We start from the raw sequence: 15814 nt of genomic DNA on the forward strand, positions 1-15814 counted from the left end.
CCCATATTAAAATATATTACTTATAAATGATTAGAATATGTCTAAAAGCCTCTATAAAGAGAAAGATAGGTGTAGGTATCCCATTTTCATTTTCCCACACACGTATAACATAAAGACTGTGACTGCCATGGCAGTCTGGATTCATTAAAGAACAGGTCCCAGAACGCAGCCACTGACAAGCAGAGCAAACATTTCTGTCTTCTTGTATACCAAAGGAAACTGACCCATGGTGAGGTGGGACTCCAGGGAAAATAACAATTCTGAGTTGAAAACTGTAAAGAAATTTAGCAGGTGACATGCAGGCACTGTTTTGTGGAGGAAAAAGAAAGAATACATATATCCACGTTAGTCCCAAGGAGGAAGCCACTATTTGGAAACCTGGAAACAAGCAGGACTTTGGGAGTCATGCAGGTATGGGATAAAAACAGTATACATTAAAATGCATCAAAACAATCCTTCCCTGTAAAATCATCACAGAGAGGACAAGGAGCTAAGTAAACTTAAAATTTTAAAATTGACAATACAGTATTACTGAATATACTCTATGTAATTCAAGCATGATAAAAGAAAGAAAAAAATCACACCTAAATATTTTTAAAAGACTAATTAAAACTAAAATGAAACTTTCAAAGTGTCAAGAGAAAAAAAGATGTTACCTTCAAAGAAACAGCAATAAGATTGACAACTACTTGTCAATAGAAATGAAGAAAGCCAGAAGACAATGAAATGATAATTTTAAAGAATTAAGGTCATATTTTTTATACATTTTATTGATTTATTACAGAGAGGAAGGGAGAGAGATAGAGAGTTAGAAACATCGATGAGAGAGAAACATCTATCAGCTGCCTCCTGCAAGATGTGCCCGCAACAAGGTACATGCCCTTGACCGGAATCGAACCTGGGACCTTTCAGTCCGAAGGCTGACGCTTTATCCACTGAGCCAAACCGGTTACGGCATGGGTCATTTTTTAAAACACACCCTAAAATTTGTTCCAGCAAAAGTTTTTAAAAAATAAGATTAAGTAAAGATTTAACAATGACTGCAAACAAATATATATAATTAAAAAGAAGCATACCTGTAATAGGAATACATAGAATTTCTGAGACATGGAAATGAACTGCAGATAAAACCAGAAATGCAAGAAAAAAGGGGAAAAAAGCACCAGAATGAGTACATTTATGATTAAACTAGAGGCCGGGTGCATGCATGGGGGAGGGGTGTTCCTCAGCCCAGCCTGCGCCCTCTTCAAATCTGGGACCCCTTGGGGTATGTCCAACTGCCAGTTTAGGCCTGCCTGTGGGATTGGGCCTAAACCGACAGTCAGACATCCCTCTCACAATCCGGGACTGCTGGCTCCTAACCATTCGCCTGTCAGTTTGCCTGATTGCACCTGATCGCTTCTGCCTGCCATCCTGATCCCCCCCCCACTCCCCCAACCGCTCCCCTGCTGGCCTGATTGACGCCTACCTGCTCCCCTGTTGGCCTGATCACCCCAATTGCCCTCCCCTGCTAGCCATCTTGTGGCAGCCACCGAGGCTTTATTAGGGTTTAAAATAATACTGACTTTATTAAAAATAATAGTAATCTTTCATTGGGGTTTACAAGTAAGCGGGATTATGATACATAAAAAAAGAAATGATAGGCAGAAAAGTTAACTGGAATAAAAAAGTTAAATGATCGCTGTAGCTGGCTTGGCTCAGTGGATAGAGTGTCAGCCTGCAAACCATAGGGCCCTGGGTTCGATTCCAGTCAAGGGCACATACTTTGGTAGCAGCCTCTTCCCCCGCCCAGCCCTGGTCAGGCCTCATGTAGGAGGCAACCACCAGTCGGTATGTGTTTTTCTCACATTAATGTTTCTATCTTTCTCTCTCTTCCACTCTCCCTAAAAATCAATGGAAAAATATCCTCGAATGAGGATTAACAAACAAACAAAAAAAATTTAAATGATTTAAGAATATAGGGTAATTGGTAAATGTGTATATTAGGTACAATAACTCAAGCATTAATATCTTAATCTAGAGAAACTACTAAAAGAAGAGTAAAAGGATGTATAACAAAATATTTAAGAGAGGTGAAATGGTATAATATAAAATAATAGATTCATGAATTAATACATCATCATTAGTTATATTACTATATATTCTATACCTTTTTTTAATATAAGAAAGAGTTTAAGAAATCAACTACTATTACTGCAATATTTTTAATATGCATTTTTATTGATTTCAGAGAGGAAGGGAAAGGGAGGGAGAGAGAGAAACATCAATGATGAGAGAGAATCATTATTCAGCTACCTCCTGCACAACCCCTACTGGGGATAAAGCCCACAACCTGGGCATGTGCCCTAGACCAGATTTGAACCCAGGACCCTTCAGTCCACAGGCTGATGCTCTATCCACTGAACCAAACTGACTAGGGCTGTTACTGCATTTTAATTCAGGTTTTCTTATCTTTCTAAGCAATTATACTTTACATATTTCAAAATATATTAAACATTCAATAAATATTGTTCCTGCGATACTGATAGTTATTCACAGGATGCTTTAGGTCTGACCACTGGCTCACTCTCATGTGCATCACTTGGAATTCCAAAATAGTGACTGACTGTAAGATTCTATCTGGATTGTCCCAATGTATCTCTTGCAAAAATGCAGCATTTTTTTTCTTTAGGAAGAAGTAATTTTGAGTCTTCCTTCAAACTGGTATCATCCATTTTACATAAAACAACATTTTGCAAGCTTTATAATGTATGAAAGGATTGCAATATGAATTCTAGATATGGTACAGATCTCTCTCTCTCTCTCTCTCTCTCTCTCTCTCTCTCTCTCTCTCTTTGATTTGGTAATGTCACTTGCAGACTTCTGTCTCATTATTTTGGAAGAATATTCTTATCATTTTAAAAAGGACCATTACAATTTTGATGTTTCTTTATTACTTAGCTGTGCTTGTTTTCCCCAAATTTATTGGCTTGCATGGAATTGAGTTTGGCTAATTACAATTATATTCTAAATCCCTAAGACATTCTGACATTGTATGTAAACTCTAAAAAAAATTATCACTATTCTTTTCACCTGAAAATCCTAAATATTCTTTCAAATAAAATTGAATGTAAAGAAACTAAAGAGCAAGTCATCAAGTTTTGATAAAGATAGAAAATTATCGAAACTCATCCCCTGTGAAACAGCATGAATAACCAAAAGAAATCTGGTTCTACAGGAAGGAGAAAGGTGGAAGCTTACACTGTGGATTCGGGTTCTTTAGTGTATAAATTCAAGATTTACTATAAACTTTAAAGATTTTTAAAGGATAAAATAAAAAAAAACAACAATGAAAAGCCAGTAACTTGAAACATTTACAAATGCAAAATAATGACATTCTGGATAATTATAAATGACTAGACGCCTGATGTATGAAATTCGTGTAAGAGTAGGTTTTCCTATGCTAAGTGAAATAAGCCAGTCAATGAAGGAAAAATACCACATGATTTCACTCATTCATGGATAATAAAGACCATTATAAACTTATGAACAATAATAGATACAGAGGCAGAGCTGCCTCAAACAGATCGTCAAACTGCAGCGGGAAGGCTGGGGAGGGTTGGGGGGCAGGAGGGAGGTGGGTAAGAGATCAACCGAAGGACTTGTATGCATGCATATAAGCATAACCAATGGACATAAGACACTGGGGGATAGGGGAGGCCAGGGGGTTGTCAAGGGCAGGGAAAAAAAAGAGACATATGTAATACTCTTTGTAATACTTTAAGCAATAAAACAATAATAATAAAAAAAGAGTAGGTTTTCCTTCCCCCAGCTGCCAGCACCAGCTTCCCTCTGGCAGTCGGGACCCAGGCTTCCCTCACAGCCCCGGCTTTGTCTGGAAGGTCATCTGGAAGGATGTCTGGTCTAATTAGCATATTATGTTTTTATTATTATAGATGATTATTAATAGGACACAAACAAGTGGTAAAATAAAGTAGATCACCTACTTTTGCATCAGGTTCACAGTGTATGTTTTCCCATCAATTACAATGTTGTAAGACACCTAGCAGGAGAGTATATTAAAAAAAACAAAACAAAAATACAAAGCAAAGTGAGAAGAATATTAAAAAGGAAAACAATCGTTTTATATTGACAATAATTGCACTCTAAAACACACTACTACAATAAAAAGAAAATATAATTTAATATTGATGTATTTCAATTTCTGCATACTGAAATACATTGTTTTAACCATTTTCTTCTATTAATATCTGAAAATTAATGTGTCCTAATTTATGAAGGATGTTTCATTTGAGTAAATGATTCTATAATGCAAATTTATTTAAAGTCATACAATTAAAGCTTTAATATCACTGTATTCTCATCCCCATTGTTGACTTTGAGAGTCTATCAGTGTACTACTTATTTTTCAACATAGATGATCTTTGATATCTGGCTGCCTTTAAGACACTTTCTTGGCTTTGGTATTCTGATTTCACTGTCAAGGTGTTACTTGATTTTTATATACTCTGTGGTGTGATACTTGATCTAGGGATTCATTTTAAAATCATTTCACAGTTAATATATGTTTTCATACAATCTCTTCAGGGTTTTGGTTTTTTTTTTTTTTTTGCCAGGAATTCCAATTATTCTACACTTGACCCTCTAATTCTATTCTTTTTTTTTTCTCTTAAGCCATTTTTATGTTGAATCTACTTGAGTCTCCTCAGCTGTCTGGTCTACTGTTGATTCTTGATTTATTTATTTTTTTTACTTTCATATTATTTAACATCTAGAAGTTCCATTCAGTTATTTTTAAAAATAAACTAGCCTTTTTAAGTGGAATATTTTCTCCTATGATTTTTTTAAAATATATTTTTATTGATTTCAGAGAGGAAGGGAAAGAGAGAGAGAGAGAGGAGAGAGAGAGAGAGAGAGAGAGAGAGAGAGAGAGAGAGAGAGAAACCTCACTGATGAAAGAGAATCATTGATTGATTGGCTGCCCTCCTGTGTGCTCCACATTGGGGATCCAGCCTGCAACCTGGGCATGTGACCTGACCAAGAATTGAAACATGACCTACTGGTTCATAGGTAAACACTCAACCACTGAGCCATTCCCGCAGGGCTAATCTTTATTTATTAATTACTAGAGGCCCGGTGCACAAAATTCATGCAGGGGTGTGGGGGGGTAGGGCCCCTCAGCCTGCATACCCTCACAATGTAGGACCGCTGGCTCATAACCACTCTCCTTCCTGCCTGCCTGGTCTCCCCTAACCACTCTTCCTGCCTGCCTAATCACCCCTAACTGTTCCCCTGCCTGTCTGATGCCCTTAACTGCTTGCCTGCCTGCCTGATTTCCCCTAACCACTTGCCTGCCTGCCTGGTTGCCCCTAACTGCTCGCCTGCCTGCCTGATTGGCCCTAACCACCTCTACCTGCCTGCCTGATCACCACTAATGGTTGCCTTTCTCCCTGATCATCCCTAACCGCCTCTGCCTAGGTCCCTGTACCCGGGACCGGTGCTTCCCTCCCTCTGGCCAGCCACAGGCACCTGGGCCCCAGCTTTGTCATGAAGGACATTTGGCATGACATCCAGAAGACGTCCAGTCTATCCAGTCTAATTAGCATAGTACCCTTTTATTAATATAGATAATACTTATAAACATACTCTGTTTCATATTATTTGTAGCATTTGTTGGATCAATAAGCCTTATTGGTTCAAAAAATACTACAAATCCCTTACTATGTATTCAGCACTGTTCTAAACATGAGATAGAGACATTAACAAAATAGTTAAATTTTGTTCCTCATGAATTTGACAGTTGCAGAAAAGTGATTTTTTTTCTGCCAATCTAATTTTATTTATATTTAATCTAGTAATGATTGATTTAAGATATCGCCCTCTTAATACATTTGTGTATATTTTCTAATATAACCAAACAATTACATATATATTTTTGTATAAAAATAAAACTTTTAAAATACTGCTAAATGTCTTCACCTCCTTTTCTATGAAAGATAAATTTAATGTCTAATTTAATTAAATTTAAAATTCTCATAAATATAAGTTTTTTAAAATGGTATATTGAATATTTTAAGCTTGTATTATCTCCATTAGGGTGACAAGTGGGTAGTTGCTAAGAAATATTTGCATTCAACTTACCAGAACATTTATGACTCAACTAGAAAGAAAATTAAGATTGGGTATATATACAAAAACACTTCTCACTTCTTTAGAAATGATTCCAGAAATTAGTAAAAGAGATACAAATCTAATTATTTCAAAGAAAAAAGACATTGGACCAAGAACTACTAAGATGGCATAAAATAACAGCCTTAATGATGAACATATTTGCAATAAAAAAATTTTAAAATCATCACATAACCCTTCATTAAATCAAAATATCATCATCCCATGCAAGGGATCCTTAGGCTTACTTAACAACAACAATTTCCTCCAAATTTAGCCTGGTGAGAGAGTGAGGAAAGAACCTCTGGATGGATCAGGTCAATGATTGTTCAAACACTCAAAGAGGAAACAAATTTAGAAGATGGGCCTTGGGGCTTTGATAATAAGCATCACTGCAAAATATGTCTATGAAACATTATTAACTTTGGCTCATTTTCAAAAGGTATTTTTTTTGTCAAGAAAAAATTGGTATACATATAAAATTCAGCAAGTGTGCATGGATAATATATGCCAGATTTACTTCTTAGGAATGAAATAATTGCATTGTTTTTAGATTCTGAAGAAAGAATAGTGCTTGCTTACATTTGTTTCAACTCCATCTCTTGATGTTGACCGTTTTTTCTCCGGAATTATAATTTGCACAGGTAGTAGTAGTTCAGAACCTGTTAAGATGCAAAATGTTTTGTTAGAGCAACACGCATCGCCCCATATCTCCTCCTCTAAAGTCATCATAGTCTGTACACCGCCACTTATTTTTGCTATCTTGTTCAATACCCTCCATCTACAGTCTTTCTGGAATTACAAGACTTTGTAAAGAGGAAGAGGTTTATTGTGTTAGGAGTTGTGGGCGGTTCACAGTAATTCTGAGGCAATAGGAGCAAGCATCTCAGTACATATAAGTTTGGGTCCTTTTGACCTTCCAATGACAATGTCCAGGGGTAAAAAATGCAGAGCAGTTTATAAAACACCAATCGTGAGGCATCCACTCAAGCCATGCATGGCATCTCCCCGCTCCCCGCCCACCCCCCCCCCCCCCCCCGCCCCAGCATGGTCCCAAGATGAGTGGGAAGGCCCCCTGGCGAACAATGTGGCTGTTGTCTGGGGAAGGTGGCAATGCGGGAGTGGACCGGTGCTCACAGAGTTGCAGCCCCCACAACAAAGCATTTTCCCAGAGATAGCCAACCTCTCAGAGGAAAGCTGACATGCCTGGCAAGTCAAAGAGGGGCGGGCTGAGGGGGTAGCGCACGTACCACTACTGTCTGTCTGGAGCCCGATGAGCCCAAAGAGCAGAAACAGAAACCTCAGCATGGCTCGATGTCCGGTATCCCAACCCCAATAATGGCAGTTGCCTTGGCAAAAGGCGGTTGGAAGCACGAGGAGAACCCTGCGGAGCAAAGATGGGTGGGGAGCGAACACGCTGTGAGCTGTGGGCGGTCTTGGCCCTGAATCTATGCAGTAGGAGGCTTTGACTCATTTTGACGCCTCTTTGGGGCAAAAAACAAACAAACAGAAAACCCAGCAGAACACTTCCAGATGGTAGAAACAGCTAATGAACAGGAAGAGTCATACACACTTCTTAAGTGAACTAAAGTTATACATACATGTATTATTTTCCACAAATCACAGGCGCACTGCTCCACTAATATTCAAGTGAATAAATAGGTGTAATTAGCACCTACTTAGATTAAGTAATAAAATGTAGAGCCACCAATGCCCCCAAATTGCCCTCTGACAATCATTACTTCTAACAATAGATTCGTTTTGTCTATTTTGGAATTCCATAAGAAATGGAAGAAATCGCCACGTACTCTTTAATGCTTGAGTTCTTTCATTATAATGATTATAATTTCCAAACATGCTGTAAATACCAATAGTTTTTTTTTCTTTGTTTGTTTTGTTGGCGCTATTACACATTGAATGAATAGACCGTCTGTTTTTCCATTTTATTGTTAAAATATGGTTCACTTATAGTTGTGGCTATTAAAAACCATAGTTGGTTATTTTCTTTCTTATACATGTCATAGGGTGAACATATGAATTTTCATTGAGTACATTACTAAAGTGAAGTTGACTGATCACAGAGGGTGATCTTAGAGGATACTTCCAAAGTGTTTTACATGCTGAGAATTATACTTTACATCAATGCCTGTAGTTTTTTGTTTGTTGTTATTTTTCATTTTATTCATGTTGGTGGACTTATAGATGTCCTGCATTTTGGTTTTAATTTGCATTTCTTCATTGTTAATTAAGTTAATTGTTAATTATTAAGTTAACAATAACACAGTTTTATATGTTTATTGACCATTTATAACGCTTCTTTTGTACATGGCTATTTGAGACGTTGGTCCATTTTTAAATTGAGTGGCCTTGTCTCTTTCTAATTATATGTAAAATAAATGTGTTCTAGATATGATTCCTTTGTTGAACATAATAATTGCAAATGTCTTCTATGCCAGGGCCTATTTTCAATGGGTTTTTATAGATACATATTTATATTCAGAAATTTACCTTTTTATCAATTTGCTGGAATTTTTATATGTATCCTACCATGGATATTGAATTTTATAAATTGAAGTGACTATATAGTTTTCTCTATTTTCTGTTAATATTATAAATTAAAATTAGTGTTTTCCCAGTGTTGAAACACACCTGTATTCCTGGAATATACCTTATTTGGTTATGATGTGTTATCCTTTTTAACTTTTGCTGGATTGATTTAGCAGCATTTTGTTTAGGATTTTTGCATCGATATACATAAGAAATATCTGTCTGTAATTTTCATTCTCATATATTGTCAAATTTTGTATCAACTAGATGATGGCTTCATAAAAGAAATTGGGAAAATTATCCCTTTCTCTATTCTTTGAAAGAGTTACTATGATTTGAATAATTATTTATGTTTCTTATAATTTAGAAATGGAGCAATTTAGACTTAGAATTTTCTTTTTGAGAGAGTTGGATTTTTTCTTATGAATATAATTTTTAAAAATATTCAGATATTCCCTTTTTCTTTGTGATGAAATGTGTACATTTCTCTAATTAGTTAGATGCATTGGCCAGTTATTCATAATATCCTTCCTTCCTTCACTATCCTTTGCCCATTTTTTTGATTGGATTGTTTATCTTCCTTTTGTTAAGTTGTATGAGTTCCCTATAAATGTTGGAGATTAAACCCTTATAGGGGATAACAATGGCAAATATGTTCTTCCATACAGTGGGCTTTCTTGTTGTTTTGTTGATGGTTTCTTTTGCTGTGCAGAAACTTTTTATTTTGATGTAGTCCCATTTGTTTATTTTCTCTTTAGTTTCCAATGCCCTAGGAGCTGTATCAGTGAGGAAATTGCTTCGGCATATGTCTGTGATTTTGTTGCCTTTGGATTCCTCTAGTATTTGTATGGATTCTCGTCTTACATTTAAGTCCTTTATCCATTTGAGTTTATTTTTGTGTATGGTGTAACTTGGTGGTCTAGTTTCATGTTTTTGCATGTATCTGCCCAATTTTCCCAACACCATTTATTGAAGAGACTGTCTTGACTCCATTGAATGTTCTTGCCTCCTTTGTCAAATATTAATTGAGCATATTGGTTTGGGTCGATTTCTGGGTTCTCTGTTCTATTACATTGATCTATATGTCTGTTCTTGTCCCAGTACCAGGCAGTATTGAGAACAGTGGCTTTGTAATACAGCTTGATATCTGGTATTGAGATCCCACCTACTGTGGTCTTCTTTCTCAGGATTGCTGGAGCTATTCGGAGTCTTTTTTATTCCAGATGAATTTTTGGAGAGTTCTTTCTAGGTCTGTGAAATATGCCATTGGTATTTTAATGGGGAGTGCGTTGAATTTATTGATTGCTTTCGGTAGTATAGACATTTTAATGATGTTGATTCTACCAATCCATGAACATGGTATGTTCTTCCATCTGTTTATGTCTTCCTCTGTCTCTTTTTTCAACATCCTGTAGTTTTCTGAGTATAGGTCTTCTACCTCTTTAGTTAAGTTTATTCCTAGGTATCTTAATTTTTTTGGTGTGCCAGTAAATGGGTTTGCTTTTTTAGTCTCTCTTTCTGTAAGCTCACTATTGGTGTATAGAAATGCCATAGATTTCTTGGTGTTAATTTTGTATCCTACTACATTGCTGAATTAATTTAAGTCTCATAGTTTTTTGATGGAGTCTTTAGGGTATTTTATGTACAATATCATGTCATCTGCGAATAAGGACAGTTTCACTTTTTCTTTTCCAATTTGGAAGCCTTTTATTTCTTCTTCTTGTCTAATCACAATGGCTAATACTTCCAGTACTATGTCGAACAGGAGTGGTAAAAGTGGGCATCTCTGTCTTGTTCCTGTTCTTAGGGGAAATGGTTTTAGTTTTTGCCCATTGAGTATGATGTTGGCTGTGGGTCTGTCATATATGGCTTTTATTATGTTAAAGTATGATCCTTCTATTCCCACCTTGCTGAGAATTTTTATCAAAAATAGGTGTTGGATTTTGTCAAATGCTTTTTCTGCATCAATTGACTAATTTTTTTTCCTCTCAATTTGTTTATGTGATGTATCACATTTATTGATTTGCAGATATTGTACCATCCTTGCATCCCTGGGATAAATCCTACTTGGTCATGGTGTATGATCTTTCGGATATACTGCTGGATCCTATTTGCTAGGATTTTGTTGAGGATTTTGGCATCTATGTTCATGAGGGATATTGGCCTATAATTCTCTTTCATTGTGTTGTCTTTATCTGTTTTTGGTATGAAGGTGATGCTGGCTTCATAGAATGAGCTTGGAAGTGTTCCTTCCTCTTGAATTTTTTGTAGTAGTCTGAGGAGGATAGGTTTTAGTTCTTCCTTGAATATTTGGTAAAACTCCCCTGTGAAGCTGTCTGGCCCTGGGCTTTTGTTTGCTGGAAGCTTTTTGATGACTGCTTCCATTTCTTCCATAGTTATTGGCCTATTGAGATTTTTAGATTCTTCCTGATTGAGTTTTGGAAGGCTGTATTTTTATAGGAATATGTCCATTTCCTTCAGGTTGTCTAGTTTGTTGGAGTAGAGTTGTTCATAGTATTTTTAACAATCATTTGTATTTCTGTGGGGTCTGTTGTTATTTTGCCTCTATCATTTCTGATTTTGTTTATTTGGGTCCTCTCTCTTTGCTTCTTGATGAACCTGGCTAGAGGTTCATCAATCTTGTTTATCCTTTCAAGGAACCAGCTCTTGGTTTCATTGTTCTTTTGTATTGTTTTTTTGGGGTTTTTTTTTTGTTTTTGTTTTTTTTTTGTCTCTATGTCATTTATTTCTGCTCTGATCTTTATTATCTCCTTCCTTCTGCTCACTCTGGGCTTTTCTCATTGCTCTCTTTCTAATTGTTTGAGTTGTAGAGTTAGATTATTTATCACTTTTTCTTGGGTTTTATTTTTTATTTTTTTTTTTTTTTTGAGGTATGCCTGTAGAGCTATAAACTTCCCTCTCAGGACTGCTTTCATTGTGCCCCATAGGTTTTGGATTGTTGTGTTTTCATTGTCATTAGTTTCCAGAATGTTTTTAATTTCTTCTTTGATCTCATTGGTAACCAATAATATGCTATTCAACTTCCAAGTGTTTGAGTGTTTTGGATTGTTTTTATTGTAGTTTATTTCTACTATTATGCCATTGTGGTCTGAGAAGAAGCTTGGTATGATTTTATTTTTATTTTTTATTTTTTTAAAATATATTTTATTGATTTTTTACAGAGAGGAAGGGAGAGAGATAGAGAGTTAGAAACATCGATGAAAGAGAATCATCGATCAGCTGCCTCCTGCACATCTCCTACTGGGGATATGCCCGCAACCCAGGTACATGCCCTTGACCGGAATCGAACCTGGGACCTCTCAGTCCGCAGGCCGACGCTCTATCCACTGAGCCAAACCGGTTTCGGCAACTTGGTATGATTTTAATCTTCTTGAATTTGGGGAGACTTTGCTTGTGACCCAATATTTGGTCTATTTTTGAAAATGTCCCATGTGCACTTGAGAAGAATGTATATTCTGTGGCTTTGGGGTGAAATGTTCTGAAAATGTCAATCAAGTCCATCTGATCTAGTGAGTCATTTAGGATTGCTGTTTCTTTGCTGATTGTTTGTCTAGAGGATTTATCCAGTGATGCCAGTGGTGTATTAAAGTCCCCTACTATGATTTTACTGTTATCCATCTGTCCCTTGATATCTTTCAGGAGTTTTTTTTTTATGTATTTGGATGCTCTTACATTGGATGCATATATGTTTATATGGGTTGTATCTTCTTGTTGTATCAATCCCTTTAGTATTATGAAGTGGCCTTCCTTATCTCTTGTTATGGCCTTCACTTTGAGGTCTATTTTGTCAGATAAAAGTATTGCTACCCCAGCTTTTTTTACATTTCCATTTGCCTGGAAGGTATTTTTCCATCCCTTCACTTTCAGTCTGTGTGAGTCCCTTGTTCTGAGGTGGGTTTCTTGCAGAAGCTTATATATGGATCATGTTTTTTTTATCCATTCAGACAGTTGATGTCTTTTGATTGGAGCATTTAGTCCATTTACATTTAAAATTATTATTTAAAAGTACTTGTTTGTAGCCATTTTTATTTTTTGTGCCTGTGTTCCTTCTTGACTTTTTATTTCTTCTTTTTACACCAGTCCCTTTAGCATTTCTTGCATTGCTAGATCAGTAGTGATAAACTCCTTTTTTTTTTTTTCCTGTAAAGCTCCTTTTTTCCCCTTCAATTTTAAATGACAGCCTTGCTGGATAGAGTATTCTTGGTTTCAGTCCCTTGCTTTGCATCCCTTTGTAAATTTCCATCCATTCTTTTCTGGCCTGATGTGTTTCTGTTGAGAAATCATTTGATAATCTAATGGGAGATCCTTTGTACGTAACTTTCTGTCTCTATCTTGCTGCCTTTAAGATTCTCTCTTTGTCCTGAACATTTGCCATAGTAATTATGATGTGCCTTGGTGTGGGTCTTTTTGATTTCATCTTGTTTGGGACTCTGCTTGTGTGACTTTTTTCTTCCCCACCTCAGGGAAGTTTTTGGACAATATTTCTTCAAATTGGTTTTCTAAGCCTTGTTTCTCTTCCTGTTGTTCTGGCACCCCTATAATTCGTATGTTGCTTTTTTTCATGTTGTCCCATAGCTCCCTTAGGCTCTCCTCCTGTATTTTAATTTTTTTCTTCAATTGCAGTTCAGTTTAGGTGTGTTTTGCTTCCCTGTCTTCTAATTCTCTAATTCGGTCCTCTGCTTCTCCTAGTCTACTGTTGAAACTTTCCATGGTGTTTTTTTATTGCAGGTATATCACTCTTCATTACTTCTGGATTCTTACATAAGTTGTTGATTTTTTCCTCCATCGGGTTTATGCACTCTAGGACCCTTATTCTGAATTCTTTTTCTGACATATTGCATGCCTCTCTTTCACTTAGCTGCTTTTCTGGTGAGTCCTTTTCTTTCCTTTGGGGGTTTCTTTGTCTTCCCATGTTTGATCTCACTGACAGGTCTATCTAGATGTTGAGTCATTCAGGGGCTGCTTCTTGGGTGGCAATGGCTCCTCAGGCTGCAGTTGCTCCTCTGTCAGTTGTGGTAGCAGCTGCTCCTTAGTTGACAGCAGCTCCTCTGGTGGGTGCCATTCACAGTCGTGGTGGCTCCTCTGGCTGGTGTGGGGAGGCTTTTCGCACAGCTGCTGTTCCTCAGACAGATGGTGTGCTGATCACGAGGTTGCTGTTCCTTGGATGAGGAATGGCTGCACGCTGCTGTTGTTCCTCTGATGAGGTGGGCTGCTTGTGAGGCTACTGCTCCTTGGACAGGGGCAGTTTGATTGCAAGGCTGTTGTTTCTCGGACGGGGGTGGGTTGCTCATGCAGCTGCTGCTCTTTGGATGGGAGGTGGGCTGCTTGTGTGGCTGCTGCTACTCAAATGGGAGTGAGCTGAATGTGTGGCTACTCCTCCTCGGATGGGGACGGGCCACTCACCCAACTGCTGCTCTTTGGACAGTTGCAGGCTGTGTGTGGCTCTGATCTTCAGACCGATGCGGGCTGCGCAGGTCTGCCACTCCTTGGATATGGGCTGTCTGCTCGTGTGGCTGCTGCTCCTCGGAGAGGGGTGGGCTACTGCTGCTCCTCAAATAGGGATGAGTTGCTCGCAGAACTCCTGCTCCTTGGATGGAGGCGGGCTGCTCACACAGCTGCTGCTCCTCGGATTAGGGCAGGCTGCTCATGGACTGCTGCTTCTTGGATGAGGGCAGGTTTCTTGTGCAGCTGCTGCTCCTCGGACTGGTGCAGGGTTCAGGCTGTGCTCAGCTGCTGCTCCTCAGATGGGGGCGTGCTTCCCGGGGCTGCCACTCCTCAGATGTGGGCAGACTGCTTGTGCAGCTGTTGCTCCTCGGACAGGTCGGGCTGCTCACGTGGTTGCTGCTCCTCGGACAGGGGAGCAGGCTGCTCACATAGCTGTTGCTCCTTGGACAGGGGCAGGTCACATGAGGCTGCCGCTCTTAGGCCTGGGGCGGGCTGCTCATGGGGCTCATGCTCCTTGAACAGGAGTGGGCTGCTCATGTGTCTGCTGCTCAAGTGGTTGCAGTGCCCTAGACTAAAACGTTGGGCTGGTCAGAAGGGACCGTGCTTCAGAACTCACAGGAACCTGTGCCTGGGGTGACTGGATACTCATTGACTGTGGGACCACAGCCGAGGTAGCAGGTCCCTGGTAGGGGTGGCTGTAGAGTCCCAGATGTTACCTGAGGGCACCCTGGGTTTAGGTGAGGCTGGGCTCTCAGTTACATCATCTCTCCCCTCCAAAAAGACGAGGCCTCTGAAGAAGAGCTGTCCTCCTGGTACTGTTTGCAATTGTACCTGGACTGCCTAGTAACAGAGGCTGCCTAGTTAGGCTAGCCCAGTTAGCCTGCCCCCAAAGGTCCTGTGGGGTCTAACTGTGCCACACACACACACACACGCACACACACCCCCTACACACAACCACACACTCCTCTTTTGCTCCCTCACTGCTGCCTTGTTCATGCCTCTGTAGCTGGGTCTAGGGTGTAATTGAACCATTCGTGGATGAAGTTTCCTCTCCAGGTGTTTGGTTATGTGGCTCGCTCTCTAGCACTTTAGCCAGACAGGATAAAATTCACCTTAACAAGACATGACCCAAATGGAACAAACATGAATGTACTCATGACACCAATAACCCCAATATAAGTGACCACCTGAGAAAAGAGAATTAGGGGAGAGAAAAGAGAGCACAAATGATATCTAAGAGAGAAAAAAAGATAAGAGAGAAAAGAAAAAGGAGAATATATATATGGAGAAAACACCACAGAACCAATAGATAAATCAAACAAATAGAAACACCAAACACCCAGTAAAGAGAGTGGGGGCAGAATCTGTAGAGGCTGAGCTGATATACAGAAAATAAGGTTAAGAATTGGATAAATACGGTGAGGACCTCAATTCAGTAGAGAGGAAGTAGAAAAGCGATGAGTGGATAAGAAGAGAAAGAAAGGGAACAAAATAATATATTTACACAAAAATTGATTTAAAAAATGGTATAAAAATAGAAAATAGCAAGTAAAAATAAAATTGAATGATGGAAACATAATGTGAAAAGAAATAGAAAATAAAACAACAAACAAAAAAAGTAAAACAAAGAAAA

General features: G+C 38.4%; 1 protein-coding gene across 1 annotated transcript in view; it reads right to left on the minus strand.

Moving 5' to 3' along the window:
- The window catches only part of LOC308512651 (disintegrin and metalloproteinase domain-containing protein 2-like), a gene marked incomplete at both ends in the record, with an annotated part of 83012 nt that extends 76115 nt beyond the window's left edge, over positions 1 to 6897 (minus strand). The window contains 4 exon segments of the mRNA XM_081082251.1: positions 3987 to 4042; positions 4046 to 4066; positions 4069 to 4155; positions 6751 to 6897. Coding sequence (XP_080938377.1) covers positions 3987 to 4042; positions 4046 to 4066; positions 4069 to 4155; positions 6751 to 6897 — 311 coding nt within the window.
- Between the last annotated feature and the right edge of the window lie 8917 nt (positions 6898 to 15814).

The sequence above is a fragment of the Myotis nattereri genome (assembly GCF_964212035.1).
Source record: "Myotis nattereri genome assembly, chromosome: 2".
NCBI classification, from domain to species: Eukaryota; Metazoa; Chordata; class Mammalia; order Chiroptera; family Vespertilionidae; genus Myotis; species Myotis nattereri.